At 35.2% G+C, this 16,758-nt stretch overlaps 3 protein-coding genes across 10 annotated transcripts; 1 reads left to right on the top strand and 2 right to left on the bottom strand.

Annotated features, from left to right (window-relative positions):
* Window positions 1-143: 143 nt before the first annotated feature.
* LOC140798344 (protein STRICTOSIDINE SYNTHASE-LIKE 10-like) lies at window positions 144-1,835 on the bottom strand. The gene is made up of 3 exons (XM_073152193.1): window positions 1,564-1,835; window positions 1,186-1,455; window positions 144-630 (listed from the first exon to the last, which is right to left on the bottom strand). The coding sequence occupies exons 1-3, from the start codon at window positions 1,833-1,835 to the stop codon at window positions 144-146; spliced, it is 1,029 nt and encodes a 342-aa protein (XP_073008294.1).
* Window positions 1,836-4,909: 3,074 nt separating this feature from the next.
* On the bottom strand, window positions 4,910-7,130 carry LOC140798913 (protein STRICTOSIDINE SYNTHASE-LIKE 10-like). The gene is made up of 3 exons (XM_073153004.1): window positions 6,841-7,130; window positions 6,468-6,734; window positions 4,910-5,587 (listed from the first exon to the last, which is right to left on the bottom strand). Exons 1-3 carry the CDS (start codon window positions 7,110-7,112, stop codon window positions 5,101-5,103), a joined length of 1,026 nt encoding a protein of 341 aa, XP_073009105.1. The 5' UTR covers window positions 7,113-7,130; the 3' UTR covers window positions 4,910-5,100.
* A 1,670-nt stretch (window positions 7,131-8,800) lies between these two features.
* LOC140791996 (uncharacterized) lies at window positions 8,801-16,609 on the top strand. Of its 8 annotated transcripts, none has more exons than XM_073142782.1 (10): window positions 8,805-8,978; window positions 9,057-9,167; window positions 9,958-10,193; window positions 11,158-11,353; window positions 12,766-12,936; window positions 13,041-13,157; window positions 14,288-14,485; window positions 15,073-15,132; window positions 15,218-15,316; window positions 16,213-16,609. In XM_073142782.1, exons 3-10 carry the CDS (start codon window positions 10,048-10,050, stop codon window positions 16,375-16,377), a joined length of 1,152 nt encoding a protein of 383 aa, XP_072998883.1. In that variant the 5' UTR covers window positions 8,805-8,978; window positions 9,057-9,167; window positions 9,958-10,047; the 3' UTR covers window positions 16,378-16,609. The 8 variants fall into 8 exon arrangements, with proteins under 8 accessions (XP_072998852.1, XP_072998883.1, XP_072998861.1 ...); XM_073142766.1 differs by having other exon boundaries at window positions 8,838-8,978; window positions 9,084-9,209; XM_073142774.1 differs by having other exon boundaries at window positions 8,841-8,978; window positions 9,084-9,167.
* Window positions 16,610-16,758: the final 149 nt, after the last annotated feature.

Here is a 16,758-nt window from a genome sequence, read left to right on the forward strand (position 1 = left end):
TGTTCTAATTTATGTTTGCAGTATCAAAACATTAAAATTGAAAGTTTTCTTAAACACCCCCTAACCTAATCCTAACATTTAAGCACAAATTTAAAGTAATTAAGCAGACTGTTGTTGAGACAAAATGATGCAGCTGAGCTCTGTTAAGCTTTGTAAACACCAATGTACGACATCTCCACGGAGCCGAACCATAGCGTCCCATCTCTTTCTTGGACCTCACTTAGGGACGTAGAAGTATCTCCGTCCAAAATCTCCAAGACTTTCCCCTCCTTGCTCAACCTCAACGCCACCGGATTGTCCAACGCCGAGCTGGAGGTCAATCCATTGGGCTGAACCTTCTTCCCGATTGCCACCCAAAACTCGCCTCTCGAGTTCCTCTTGATGTTATCTGGGTATCCGGGCAAATCTGCGAAGTGTTCAAGTTGTCCAGTTTTGGGACCTTGGAGCCAGTACTTGAGGATCCTGCACGGCGTGCTCTCGGCGACGAGGAGGTAGGTGTTGTCGTCGCTAATGGCGACGCCGTTGGGGTACACGAGGTTCTTCTTTAGGACTGTTACTTTTTTGGTCTGGGGCTCGTACTTCATAAGCCTCCCTGTGGCATCTCCGGAGATCACCACCAATGCATTCTCACTGTCGAAGTGTCGATCGAGATAAAAAAAATAAATAAATTAATTAATATTCAAAGGAATTTGCCTAGAAAGAGGAAATTCTTAAAACAAATCAAAGTTTAAAGAAGGCTGACCTGAGATGTTAAGATCTTTTGTACTACAGTGAACACGACAATAATACGACGGTTGGAATTTCCATGTCATCATAAAACTAGTCCTCTCAAACTTTCTTTTTAATCTAATACATTTTAAAACTTAAATATAAAACTAATTTTATATTTACTGCAAAAAAATAAAACTAGCTATAAATAAAAGTCTCTGTCTATCTATATGATCTTAAGATTAAGAAACAGTATATTATCTATATATGTCCAACTACTTTTTTTTTTTGCGCATATACTTTTAAATGTTGTAAATATAAAAGGATAAAAGTATATGATGTATTATAGTTTTCATATATTTGCTTAGTTAAAGTTATCTTTGTCCTCAAAGATAACTTGAAAGACCTACTTTTTAGGTTATACAAGTAATTAAAAATAAATAAAAACCGCAATATGTATGTATAGGAGTCGATTACCTCCTGTGAAAATACGTGCTGCTATCGGTGAAGTACACCACCCCGGTCTCTTGATCGATATCGAGTCCGTTTGTGAACCTGAAAGGCACTCCCTCGGCACTAGATGCAAGCTCGCTCATCAAACCTCCACTTGGTCCAACCTTGAAGAGCCCAAAGTAGGCATCTGCGACATAGAGATCGCCGGTCTTGTTGTGGAATCGCAACCCCAATGGCCTCCCACACCTGCTCTCCAAGAGGACATTGTTGTACACTCCACATTCTGCATTGCTGCTCGTAGAGAAAAAAATATTTAATTTGACCCATAAAGGTAGGTCATGCAACTTAATATCTTAACTTCTTTATTGATCGAGGGTACTTATCTTATAAAATAAATATTACCTGTGTCTAGAGTTAAAGGCAAACTCAGCCCAGCCTACGTCTTTCCCTTGCCACTTGAGGATCTTGCCATTAGAGACACCGGTGTAAGGCCCCTCGCCGAAGTTGTCGAAGGCGAGGCTCTCCGGCCCAGATACGGAGTTAAGTTCGATCTTGTCGATGCTCTGTAGCTTGTCAATAGCCTTTGTTTCATAACTAAAAACCAAGGGAGGAGGAGGGAGAAGAAGAAGTAGGAGCACTACGGAGAGGAGACAAGTCAAGCGCTTTACTTCCATCGTTCTAACTACAAGGAAACGTCTACACTTCCAAAGAGTTTATTTAAGCTTATATAGATAAGAGGTTTAGTTGTAGATGGTTACGGTTAAATTCTATCTAAACCTTATCACCCTTATCTAAATATATACGGATGAAAGTTAAGTTCTGATTTGTGTGGTTGTAATAAATTTATAATCATAATCCAAGGACAATAATAATTACTCTCTTTTCTTTTGTTAAGATTTGTTTTTTTAATTTTTATATGTGATTGTAATAGATATGATCAAGTTTGAACTATAAGTTTATTTGATTCTTTATCTTTATAGGAGATAAACTTCAATTTAAATTTGATTCTCTTTATCTCTATCTTGTTATTAAATTTGAGTTTAAATTAATCTTAAACTAATAAAAGATATATAATTAAAAAATATTAATATGATCGAGATCGACAAACTAGTTAGTGAATTGATACTTTTACCATCAATATTTATCAATAAGGAGATCTATATTTTGTTTATCTAAATGATACAAGCTTAGGCCGAGGATGGAACGGATTCAAATTGGGCCTAGTTGACCCCATCCCTGGCCCAAGGAGTAACACTAACCTAAGCCGAATATTTTGAACCACTAATATGGTGTTTATTTCATGGAATCTTTATCTTTATAGGAGATAAACTTCAATTTAAATTTGATTCTCTTTATCTCTATCTTGTTATTAAATTTGAGTTTAAATTAATCTTAAACTAATAAAAGATATATATAAATAATTAATAAATATTTTTATTCTCATTGTTTATATCTTTTATTTGATAAATTACTAAGCTAATATAATTATCAAAATATAAAAGAAAAGATATACATATAAATATAATTTTTAAAATTTAAAATAATATATACATAAATTGCAAAAAAAAGAGTATCTATATTTAAAAAAAAACGTAATCATCTATAGAACCGGTATTGAAAAAGAGCTCGTACTTTCGTTGATACATGACGTAACTAGAAGAAAAAAATACGTCATAAATTTGTAATTTGCTCTGAAAGTAGAAGTTGTACTGCCTGTCAACGTATCTCGAGGCCCTGCAACTAGTGGTGTTAAAATAAACTAGCGGCAGGAGATCAAACTCGATTTAATTTAGTTTAAGTTGAGTCAAGCTTGAGTCATATTTTAAGGTTTGATTTGTATTTTAAGCCGAGCTTAAGTTTGAGCCTTATTTTAAGGCTCGACTCGACCAGCTCGTTTAAATCTAATATTTATTAATATTATTACGTATTATTATATATTATATATAAATATATTAATAATTATTACATCTTGCTATTATTATTCTATTCTTATCTAATTCTAACCCTAAATTTAATAAAAACTCTCAACAAACTAACACTCAATCTACTTATTTTTTTTCCCTCCTCTTCTTCCTTCACCTCCTCGTCTAACCACCCCATAGTCGCCTCCTTCACCTCCTCATCCGACCTCATTGTACTCCATCAACAAGCTGCCACTACATTCTCCTCTTCATTTGGCCCCCTCCTCTTTTGGCCTCTTCTGCCTCATTCTCCTCTAATCAAGCACGAACTCAAGTCGACTTGGTCTGTTGAATCGAGCCTAAATATTTTTGGACAGCTCAAAATTAATTTTAAACCGACTCTAGCTCAAGCTCGACTCATTTACATCACTATCTTATATATATATATGATTTATTTTATGAATAATTTATAAGTCAATTTTTAATTAATAAACGGCCTTGGAACAAGTCCAATATATCACGCTGTAATTTATTGAGCACGCATTACAATACCTTCACATAATATCATGTGATTAAAGGCAAATGCTTTTTCTTTTTCAAACAATGTAGCAGTTCAATATGATCTTTAAAGACATCAAAATAATCAAATTAAAAAATGTAGATGTTGAAGATTCATGTAAAATTAGAAGTTCATGTAATAAATTTATATATCCCATGATCAATTATTTTCCGGGTAATATGATAGAGATCTACAAACAAGTTAGTGATTTGATACTCTTACGATATTCTTTTACCATCAATTTTTCTTTTTATCAATTTCCGGGTGATCTTTATTTTGTTTATCTATATGACTTAGGCTTAGCCCATGGAGGATATATTCTCTTATTGTAGATAGAAGACCTGTGGTGTCACGTAACCATCCCCCAGCCCAAGGGGCAGTACCACTTTCCGATGGAGGATATTGGGAAGTCCAATTCGGGAAGAGGCGAAAGAAGAGCGTCGATCGTTGAGTCCCGAAGCCTCACCTAAGTAGTAGTTCTTGGGCTGAGAGGAGTGGAGTTTCCAATATTTCTTCCTAAATATGGATGGAGGGGAAGCCATCGGAAGCTATGGACTTGGCGGTGAATCTGCATGCCTTTATGAGATCTCTGTGATCAAACACCTTCGGCTGCACGTCATTTATGCACCGGCGAATTAAAGCAGCATGTGCTCATCTCTTCCTCCGACGAACATGTGGACACTTTCCTGGGAATCCAATCCAATTTGAATTTTGAATACTGGCATAGATAAATAATTAAGAAAGTTCTTAGTTTGCTTAATTTTTCTAAAGCTAATATTTGTTTACCTCATGAGGTTCCACGTAGAGTTGCGAAGTAACATAAGCTTTTCGAAGACAGGGATCTTGTTTGAGGGAAAGGAAGATCGCGAACTCTCATGCCATCTCAGCAGCATCTCGAAAGGAACGAGGACTCGACGTCTCGGATTTGTCTTCGTCGACGACGAGATAGCCGGAGGAGGAATTCTTAGGAGGCATCTGGGAGGGAGGAAGCCACAGGTTGGCTTTCGAAGATGGATAATGGCTTTGTTGCATACATTCCTCTCTCTCTCTCTCTCTCTCTCTCTCTCTTCTATGTAATGGTATTATGTGAACCGGTTTAGTTGACTTTACACGGTATGAAGCTTCCTGTAATGATCAGGTTGACTTTATGAATATGGTGCACATTGTAGTTGGAGCTAGGCCTCCATAGTGGTGTCCCGTAACGTATTCACACTAAGAATTTGTTTGATTTCTAGTTTAATCAAATTAATAACTTATTTCAATAAAGTATTTTTTTTTTTAAAGTCAATAGATAAAGAAGTTATTTTCCTAATATATTTTTGCAACCATACGATAAAACTGAAAAAAGAAATTCTTAAACACTCCCTAACCTAAGCCTAATTTTAAAGTAAGCAGAGAACGGATTCGCTGTTTCTCCACTGAGGCCCACTATTGCTGTTGTAAAGACAAAATGATGCATATAATTAAAGGTGAGCTTAGTTAAGCTTTGTAAACACCAACATACGGCATCTCCACGGAGCCCAACCACAGCGTCCCATCTCTTTCTTCCACCTCACTTATGGACGTAGAAATATCTCCGTCCAAAATCTCCAAGACTTTCCCCTCCTTGCTCAATCTCAAAGCCACCGGATTGTCCAACGCCGAGCTGGAGGTCAATCCATTGAGCTGAACCTTCTTCTGGATTGCCACCCAAAACTCGCCTCTCGAGTTCCTCTTGATGTTATCTGGGTATCCGGGTAACTCGGCGAAGAGTTCAAACTCTCCAGTTTTGGGACCTCGGAGCCAGTACTTGAGGATCCTGCACGGCGAGCTCTCGGCGACGAGGAGGTAGGTGTTGTCGTCGCTAATGGCGACGCCGTTGGGGAAGGCGAGGTTCTTCTTTAGGACTGTTACTTGTTTTGTCTGGGGCTCGTACTTCAGAAGCCTCCCTGTGGCATCTCCGGAGAGCACTACCAATATGTGCTCACTGTCGATCGAGAGAAAACAACAAAAAGATGCAAACAAGATTAAGGTATTTCTATTATTAATTTGTTTGAGAACTATCTATACAAACACAAGAGTAGAGTAAATAAAAGATTTTCAAAGGGCATACATACATACATAAGAGTAATAAAGTACTAGTATAAGGTGTAAGACAAGCATGCATTTGGCCAGGAAGAGGTCGAATAGAATTGTCTCCAAGGAGTCGTTCGTCGGTGAGTAGACGTAGACGTAGAACGGTAGAAGCGAGGAAATTAATTGTTCAAAGAAACCGATAAAAAGGTCGGCTGACAGAGGGAACGTGGAAACAAATTAAATGTGACGTGATGTTAAGATCTTTTGTACTGCAGTGAGCACGACAATAATACGACGGTTGGAATTTCCATGCTATCAGGAGATTGACCGAGTTTTTAACCAAAACTAGTCCTCTCAAACTTTCTTTTTAGTCTATTACACTTTAAACTAGCAATATAAGTCGTTGTCTATCTATATGATCTAAGATTAAGAAATAGTATTATATATGCCCAACCTTTTTTTTGCACATAAACTTTTAAAAAGCCTCTTTTTTATTTATATGGCTATCTAAAATTTAATATTACATGTATATTTCTCAAGACATATAATTTTTACATGTATTTCTTATTAAAATCCTTATTTTTCATATAGATATTCCTTACAGTTAACTAACAGTAATATGTAGTTATAGTTTTCATATGTTGCTTAGTTAAAATTATCTGTCTTTTTTAATTTGTAACTTGAAAACTAACAGTGCATCTAAGCAAAATATCAATTTTGGAAGCCATATTTTTAAGGCTATTAGTACAGAAAAACATATACGTGTGTATGGGCGTAGATGAACGTGTCACCTCCTATCGAAACGTGTGCTGCTATCGGTGAAGTACACCACTCCTCTCTCTTGATCAATATCAACTCCATTTGTGAACTTGAATGGTACTCCCTCGGCACTAGATGCAAGCTCACTCATCAAACCTCCATTTGGTCCAACCTTGAAGAGCCCAAAGTAGGCATCTGCGACGTAGAGATCACCAGTCTTCCTATGGAACTGCAACCCCAATGGCCTCCCACACTTGCTCTCCAATAGAACATTGTTGAACACTGCACATTCTGCATTCCTGCTTGCAGAGAGATGATGTTTAATTTAACCTAAAACAGGAGGTCCTGCAACTTAATATCTTAACTTCCTTATAGAGGGCACTTATCTTATAAGAATAACATTACCTGTGTCTAGAGTTAAAGGCAAACGCAACCCAACCTACGTCTTTCCCTTGCCATTTGAGGATCCTGCCATTAGAAACACCAGTGTAAGGCCCCTTGCCGAAGTTGTCGAAGGCGAGGCTCTCCGGCCCTGATATGGAGCTAAGTACGAGCTTTTCTATCTTTTGCAGCTTGTCAATAGTTTTTGTTTCATAACCAAAAGCCATGAAATGAGGAGGAAGAAGAAGAGGTAGGAGTACTAGGGAGAGTAGACAAGTAAAGTGCTTTACTTCCATGGTCTTAGTATTGTTGTGTTCAACTGCAACGAGTACACTTCCCGAGAGTTTATATAAACTTATATGGATGAGAGAGATCGCATTATTGCCTCATTTTTGTTCTTTCTATTCAGAGACGGTTGAGCCTTAAATGGTGACACCTACCAAGTTCTATCCTTTATATTATTATATATATGGATGCAGAAAGTTATGATCCCATGTGGCTTCGAAGAACTTCAATACTTCCTTCTATAACTTATAATCTAATCAAAAGGTTATAATAGTTAATTTTTATATACCGAAAAAAAAGATCTATTAGTTAAAAAGATTATAATTGTGATAGGTACGATTTAGTAATGATTATATGAGATATCAATTAATAAAAGTAATTTAAATTTAATTATTTATTTTTATGGGAGATAGATTTCAATTTAAATTTAATTCACTATCTCTATTTATTATGACATTTTAGTTTAAATTAATCTTAAATTATAGAGAGATATATATCTCTCTATAATTTAAGATTATAAGAAGTCAACAAATTAGTTGTAACAGTTGAGCTAGCTACAGTTCATATATATATATATATATATATATATATATATATATATATTTCTAGAGAGAGAAAGTTGATAGACTGTTCATATCTAAACTCAAGCGTTAAAAAAAGAATAGAATAGACGGCAGCTGGGAGACAATAACTTAAATGATTTGAGTCTCTATGCAAGCCATGGAGTTGATAGTTTCTTCTTAAATGCATGCTAGTTTCTTCTTCGTCATTCAATCCATCCAGTCGACAGGAACGTAGGCAACCAGATAAAGATTGCTTTATAGAAAAAACTATTTTGCTTGCTATATGACGTAACTAGAAAGAAGTCAAGAACATACATTTGCTCTGGACTTGCAACTTGGACGCCTCTCATCTTATCTGCAGATGCAACTTGATATATATATATATATATATATATATATATATATATATATATATATATCTCTTTTTTAATGAAAGATTTATGTCATTTTTTCAATTAATAAACTGCCTTGGAAATTATTGAGCACGCGTTACTATACCTTCACATAATGTCATGTTTATATAAAAAAAGAAGAAGCTTGTAGCAGTTCAATATGATCTTTAAAGACATCAAAAAATATATATATAAAAATGTAGTAAAATTAGAACTTCATGTTATATGGTTTATTTATCCCATGATCAATTATTTTCGGGTAATATGAATGATCAAGATCTACAAACTAGTTAGTGATCTAATACTTTTACTATAAATTTGTATCAATAAAGGTGATCTTTATTTTGTTTATCTAATATGATATAGGCTTTAGGCCAAGGATGGCAGCTGGTTGAGCATAAATGTTATATTCTCTTATTGTAGATGGAAGAGTCGTGGTGTCACGTAACGTAAGGTACGGATTCAAATTGGGAGTAAAAATTTTGATGAAAAATAAATAAATAAATAAATAAATTGGAAGATTGACTTAGATACTTGCAATTAGAGCTAATTAACGACGTGTTTTGGTTTGGACACCATCAAACTTAACTATTCATATTTTTTGTAGAGGGATTTTTAAATGCTCTTAAAACGTGTCGTCGTGTGATATTTCGATAGGATCTATCCAACGGCTGTGATTCGCTGCCCTGGAGATGATCGACCAAAGGGTTCCTTCTTTCAGGACGCAGCTGTCCATGAACCGGCGATTATTATTTTTTTAATTAAAAAAAAGAGACCTCTTATTGCAAATTAATATTAAAAATCCCCTCGCCCGGGGTGACGACGAAGGGTAAAAGAAAGAAAGATCTTGATTTCAATCATAAATCCCTCCGCAAAATTTCACCGTTCGTTCGCGAATTCTTCCATGGGAGCTCATCCCGAGGTAGGGTTCCATCAACCTCGCTGTTCGTTTCCCCCTTGTGCCCCCTTTTTTTCTTTGATCAATTTCGATTTAAACAAGGTCGGATTCCGTCGGTTTCGACCACAGATCTCCTGTTGGGCTGTCGGATTAGGAAGATGTTTTATAATTGGAAAAGAATCAGAGTTTCTTGTTTGATCGTATAGAAGGAAGGTACATTGCCAACGCGGGAGCGGAGTTCGTTTCTTGATCTTTGTGGGTTTCCTTTGTTGCGATTACAACTAATCTTTCTTGCAGTATTACCTTATAACACAACTTGTCACTTGAATGTTGTGTTTGAATGGTATGGATGTAATCGATTTGTATGCTACAATCTGTTGGTTCGTATGGGTTTTTCTATTTATAGATTAAAACTCCTATGTGCATTAAAGATCTTGCATATTTGTTGGAACAGTGCTCTTTATTGGCTTCAGTTATTACAATCTTTTCGTTACAACCAATTCGCTGTACTTTTGAAACGTTCGGTGTTCCTTTTATTGAACTGCTGTTTCTTGAATCTGTTAACTGTTTGTAATTCGGATATGTACTATTTAAGAAGATCTGCAGGTATGTCCATCTTATGTCTTTTGTTTTTTTCTATTTGCTCTCTGTGATGTCTGTTAATTGTGGTATAGGTTGATGCATTTTCTCCTATATAGTATGCCGAGTCCTAGATTTTCAAGCACTTAAAGTTGTTGTGAGTTGGTCAATTTCATGCCCATTTTTCATATGCAAGAACTTCAGTATAGCATTCCAGTGGTTCCTTAAAAAACGTATTTTCTAACTTCTAATTGGCATATATTGGTTCAACTTACACGTATTGTTTCTAATTGCTCTTCATTTCTTTTCTTGTTTCTCCTGCCATATTTGGTTAAGTTGTGATGACATTATCGGCTATGCTACACGTCTAATGATCTGGTACTAAAGAATATTTGTTGATCTTGTCGTGCATATGAAAAAATAGAATAGATGGACGGCCATGTGAAGAAAAGGAAGGGAGTACTTTTATGTCCCAAATAGAAAAACTACGAAAGGGTTTTCTATTGCAACTGGAATGGAAAAGAAAAAAACAACAGAAGAAATTGAACCAGCAGTTGCTTCCCCTTCAAGACCAGTGGATAGGTTTGGTTTTATTAAACAAGAGCAGAGCAGCTCACCGGAGGGCTTTAGAAAAAGCAGATCCATAAACGAACACGATAGGTACATGTTGTCACTTGTCATAGAATCACATTTCAGTATTCTTCACATTGTTCTTTCACAATGCTTAGGATATATTGGATGTCTAATGCCAAGTAAATAACAACTACTAAGAACCAGCCTAATGTTGTTCATTTGTTCCTCCTAACCTTGATTAGACTAGCATTATATTGTTTTCATCTTTTTAATCAGCTAGAAGCAGATCCCTTTTTTTGTAAACTTCAAGGATAATTAAGTAAATGTTTGCACTTTGCAGTGACATTAAGAGAATCAAAAGTGGCAAAATGTCCCTACAATGGATACAGAGATTTATGGGATCTCATCTTCCTCTCGTGTTATCTAGCATGTCAATTAATGAAAAGGCAATGGGATGTGGTATTATAGGGCAGTTCAGCCACAATTTCTTTGTACGACCACTTTCACCTCCTTAGTCCTTGTACCCTCATGCATCATCTGTCACTTTAATGAAAGGAGATTTCCCTTCATCATTTTTTGAAAATTTCTTTTAGTTGCACAGAACAGACTCCATATAGTGGTTGGATTTTATTTTTCTTGTTCTATGCTTGTTATGTGTAATCATAAACACCTATATAGTGGTTGAATTTGTGTAACTTCAACCCATGTTACCACCAAGATTTTTCATTGTTTAACTTTTTATTTATTGCCTTCCACAAACTGTTAAAACTTCAAGGGGACTTCTTTTACTTCTATATTGCAAATTGTAAATTTTCCCTATACGTTACCTGCATTATTCTCCATTTTTCCAATTTGGTTATCTTGCTAAACTGCACATATCCTTGGTTTACTAACTTGTCCTAGACATTCTTCTTATGATCTTACCATTTTCTGACTTGCAAAGCTATCGGATTATGAACTTCTAATTAGCAAAACTTCCCAGTTCCAACTCATGGAATTCTCATTCTAATTGTCATTATTTTCTGACTTTCCTTTTCCTTGAATTTTCCAGGGAGGAAAGAAGGATAAGAAAATGGAGGAAGATGATAGGTGTTGGTGGCAGTGACTGGAAGCATTATGTTAGAAGAAAATCCCATGTAGTTAAAAGGCGTATAAGAAAGGGCATTCCTGATTGTTTGAGAGGACTTGTTTGGCAATTGATTTCAGGAAGTCGAGATCTATTGTTAATGAACCCTGGTGTTTATGAGGTACTCCTATTTTCACTTCTTTTCCTGCTCTGAACTGACTAAATTTCTTGCTAGCATAAATTGCTATCTTTTTCTCAAAATCTACTTGTCGGAAAGAACCTACGGAATTTTTTTAATTTTGACCATAATTTTTTAATTTAAAAAGGCATCTAAGTGCATGAGGCTCCAAGAACTTTTATTGAATCTCCACAAGATGATAGCATTTACCTTTTGGGATAAAAACCACAAAATATTTTGCATCACATAACGTTTGAATGCCATAGCTAAAGTCTAGGAATTTTGTGTAAAACTGAAGTGCACATAATTCTTGGTTACATTCTTGTTGTTTATTTCATCAACAACTGTGCTTCAGAATCTTTCAGCTGACATGCAACTCTTTGTGCATGCTGACTTCACGGATCTTCTTAGGACCGATACAAATGCTTCTTATAATGTATAAAGATGGTGATGTTTCATGAAGAAAGAAAGGAATTGCTTGATGCCATTTGCATTTTCAACTTAAGTGCTTGTTTTCATTAGTCTTGTTTGGTGCACTCGGAAATGCAGACAAAGGCGAATGATGTTCTTTACATGAACATCATAGCTCTTTGATATAGAGACTTGCTTTAGATGATCTCTCATTTTTCAGCATATAATATTTTCTTGACATATGCAGCAAATTCTATTGTAATAGTAATTTCTGATGGTAGATTTAGATGTATTAATGTAATATTTTATTTATAGATATTTAAAGGATGGATTTCCGTGGCCACTCTGTGTCAGCATGACCTGGCGTGACTCAGTGGCTGTGCAGTGTACTATGTGTTGGCACAGCAGTGCCAGGATCAACTGAATTCTTGATTTAGTCTCTTAATTACTTTCAGTAACTTGTATATCATTGTGATAAAATTAAATTATCAGTTGCTTGTGGGTATTATCAATTATCCATAAATGATTCCTGATTAGTTAAAAGAAAAGCTAGTGAGTAACATAATAATGGTGCCATGACTCTAGCATGTATCTCACGATTAGCTCATGCCTATCCTCACTTGATTTGATTTGCAAATTTATAATATTTAGTAGTTATTCATTATTTTTGGAGTTCTTCCTCTACTTAACTTGTTTGAGTTTATAAAGAATGTGACAGCTCACCTGCACTTACCACTATTTAATTTGTCCAAGCATCATAAACCTATTATGTTTGTGATAATATATATAAGAAACAAAGATCCACCAGATCAAAAAAATGGGTGAAGATCATCAAGATCTAAAAGACGAGTTGAAATTATTGAATCGTCTTTTAATGCCTTTTTCTCTATTTTACCGCCCATTTAAATTTCCTTGTGTTTATCATAACATATTTTGGCTTCTTTCTTTCCATCTTTCCAGTTGGTTAACAACTTGCTTATGTTATGTGTCCTTTTCTACTACAGCAACTAGTGATATATGAGACGTCGGCTTCAGAACTGGATATAATTCGAGACATATCTCGGACTTTTCCTTCACATGTTTTCTTTCAACAAAGACATGGTCCGGGTCAGAGGTCCTTGTACAATGTTTTGAAGGCATATTCAGTATATGACAGGGATGTTGGATATGTTCAGGTTTGAATTGAGTTAGTAAACATGCACGGGTTTTAGCAATTCCTAACTAAACTAATGGAATTGAGATTTTAAGGTATCTAGTAACATGGCTAGTTTAATTTCAGGGAATGGGATTTTTAGCAGGTCTGCTGCTTCTTTATATGAGCGAGGAGGACGCATTCTGGCTATTAGTTGCATTATTGAAGGGAGCTGTTCATGCACCAATGGAAGGATTATATCTGGTAGTTAAACCCCTTTTCAATGATAATTATTTCTACCTGATATATAGTTAATCCTTATTCCAGTATGAGTTATATTTTTCTGCTTTATGCATATACCATGTTATCAATTTCTTAAGAGTGCTCGCGACATGCCGTACAAGCCTTCAAGCACCTTTGTTAATGGTGTGACCAGTGTATGCAACAAAAAGGGCATAATTGTTCCCAAATTTCATTAATTTCATCAGATAACTGTTCTAAGTTGTAAGATTTATCGAATCATTTTGAAACAGTCGAATAATGAGATGGAGCAGAATGACTCTTGAGCAGTACATTAAGTTAAAGAATTTGTCAGCTTCCTCATTGCTTAATCAAGTTGTCTCTTTTAGATGTATTAGATCTTTGTTCTTTATTTAGTCATACATAATTTTTTATTATATAACATAATTTTATATGAGCCTTAAGCGTGAGATGAATATGACCCTTTCAAATGGTCTTGCCCAATCTCCTTTAACACAATTATAACATGCAATGTCACACAAGATTTTTGAAAAGATTTTCTTTTTTTCAATGAGAACATTACTACTTTGTTTCATGTTTGTATTTGGAAGACATGTTTGATTTCTTCTCATGGTTGGATTCATCCTACATACATTTACCTTTAGGGCAGTTTTCTATCGAATGGCTAGTTGGGTTTTGGCTGAATAACTTTCTCACCTCATTCATGGATTTTTCTTATTTAATTATTAGTGATTGAAATTTTGGGTTCCCCTATATTTGCTTTTTCTGAAACAACATTCAAAGGTTCTGTCTGGTTCCATCTGATTTTACTGTTGAGAGTTCCATTCTTTTCTTGGCTCAACTGGCATTGTTAAGTATTGTGAGAGAATGAGGGATCATGGAAAGTATCTATTGCCTGGATTTTGTTGGTGGTTAAGTTAATTTAAGCATCATCAGTCTTTCTCTTCTGATACTGTTACTTTTACCTTTCTTTCTGCTTCTGAATGATATTCAAAATGATGTTGTCAGTTGTCACTGCAAGATTGTGCAATAGCACCTTTTATTTTGGCAAATAAAGAAACATATATCCATGCTGTTAACTTGATATGCTATATTGGAATACTAACAATTTAAAATTTGTGATTGCGGAGCAGGTTGGATTGCCACTTGTACAGCAGTACCTATTTCAGTTGGAACAATTGGTGAAAGAATACTTGCCAAAGTTGGGGCAACATTTTTCTCAAGAAATGATTAATCCAAGCATGTATGCAAGTCAATGGTTTATAACTGTTTTCTCATATTCATTCCCATTTCCCTTGGCGCTTCGCATCTGGGATGTCTTTCTTTACGAGGTTAGCAATTTAATGCTTTGTTTTTGAAGCATTGTGAAATGGCCAATTTCTTAATGGTTTCAGTCACCTGTGTTATATATGATACTTATTTACCTGAATTATACAACTTATAGAAGTATCCTAAAGAAATTCTTACATGCATATGTACACCTCAGCAAGTATCTATGTACATTTTCATACTGGTATGTCATCTGACTACAAGGACATAGCATGAACTGCAAAATTTTACAGGGCCATATATGAACTTTCGGATACATACTTATTCAAAGATCAAAGTTCTGAACATTGTAGATATGCAATCTTTTCTTTTTCTACGGGTGTATATTAAAATTAGCATCTCTTTTGGGGTATATCTGTAATGATTTGTAATTTTATGAATCTGAATCACTTTTTCAAAATGGCTTGCCTCTTGCATCTAGTAGATCATTATGGTTTATGGGAATAAAATAAAAAGCTGATGGTTGCACAATTTCCTCCTCATGTTAGCAAGAGCTTTGTGCACTGAGATACCCTTTTCTATGTTATGGTGTATAGAGACACTTACTATATTACTGTTTGGTTGAACTTTGATTTGTCACTTTCTACAGGGTGTTAAAGTAGTTTTTCAAGTTGGTTTGGCTTTGCTGAAGTTCTGCCATGATGACTTGGTGAGTTTTCTGGTGTATATATTTTGCTCGTAAAAGCCTCTTATTTTGAGGTACTACCTCTTATTTTGAGGTAATATTTGGTCAGATAAAATTGCCTTTCGAGAAGCTTATACATGCTCTTCGAAACTTCCCGGAGGACGCGACAAATCCAGATACATTATTGCCGCTTGCTTTCACATTTAAGGTGATGATCATCCTATGCAACTTGCACATGAAAATGTTCTAGCATAATCATCTTCTGCATGCTTGCAGCAATTGATTACAATGAATGTCGGGTGTTGGATCTCTCTTATTCGTTCCAGTATATTACTGCTAGATATCGATTATGTTTTGTTTGATAATCTTACTCATTTTCTCATTATTTTTATTTGCATGAATATGATATTTTTCTTTGAACTCAAAAGAAGAAAGACTGACAAGATCCTTGATCCTTTTCTAATAGTAGTGCAGATTAAATGGTCATTTATATTATCAAATTGAGGACTCTTTGGTCCTCTAAATTTTCCATACAAACTAGCCGTCATGATTTAAGAATAAACTATTTTGATTGGTCCTCATGTTTACTATTTATGTTTTGATTATGCATGAATCATGATGACTTCGATTTTTGCGGTCGGACTCTTTTGAAGAATATGTTGTCATCAATTAGCTTTTTTTACTCTATATAGAAGCATTCAGTAACATCTGGCATCCCTCTATATTCATTCAAGTGATGTTATTTACTCTAATATGTGAATCGTGTTATTAGCTGTTTTCGATTAAATTTTCTTTTAAACTAACTGTTTCTCAACTATTTGTTATTCATGTGGTCTTAAATCCATGCTCAGGAAGCACCTTTTTACTCATTTGATAAAAAGTTTGGAGATTATTTTGTGTATCCTAGAGGAACTGGGGGAATTAGTTAGAAAAGTAGTAGTGCTTGATTGATACAAACCGGTGCTCTAAAATAAAGATGAACAGAAAAAAGATCCATACAGTCTAAAATGTATTATTCCTCCTGATCTTGATTCTTGATTGATTTACATTACAGTGCTTGACTTTTTATTTTTATTTTTCCCCCTTTTCCTGTGGTGGTTCTAGGTCTCGAAACGCTTGGATGAGCTTAAGCAAGAATATGAGAAGAGAAATGAGGGAGTATTGCATTATGGAGGCACGAGTAGTAAGCGGCTGCACTCAATTAAATCTAAAAAGATGAGCAGAACCCAAACGAACACTTGTGTTTTTCAGAATGAATCTGCTGTCTAAACCTCCAGAAGCAGAAATTATAAGAGGGGAAGGGGTTAAATCATACACAAATCCTTCTGTATCATAGCAAATACGTATATGTATATTCGATTGGTTTGTTGATTGCTGTATTTAGTAGCACGTGGCTTTTAACAAGAAGTCCACATGTATCATTCATACATTAGGCAGCGGCTGTAGTCTGGTTATCTTGCAGCCAGTCTTTTTTTTAAAAACAAAAACAAAAGAAGAAAAATGAGATTCTTTCGTTGAAAAAACTTTGCTCTCTCTCTTGCTTGCATAACAATTTCAAAACTATGTTAAAAAAATCGTCAGGAAAAGGCTTCAAGCTTTCGGCGCAGAAAAATGAAGATCTTTTGTACGTTCCGAGTGAAAAGCAGGATA

Source organism: Typha latifolia, chromosome 1 (genome assembly GCF_019914945.1).
Source record: "Typha latifolia isolate L0001 chromosome 1, TyphaL0001v2, whole genome shotgun sequence".
Classification (NCBI taxonomy): domain Eukaryota; kingdom Viridiplantae; phylum Streptophyta; class Magnoliopsida; order Poales; family Typhaceae; genus Typha; species Typha latifolia.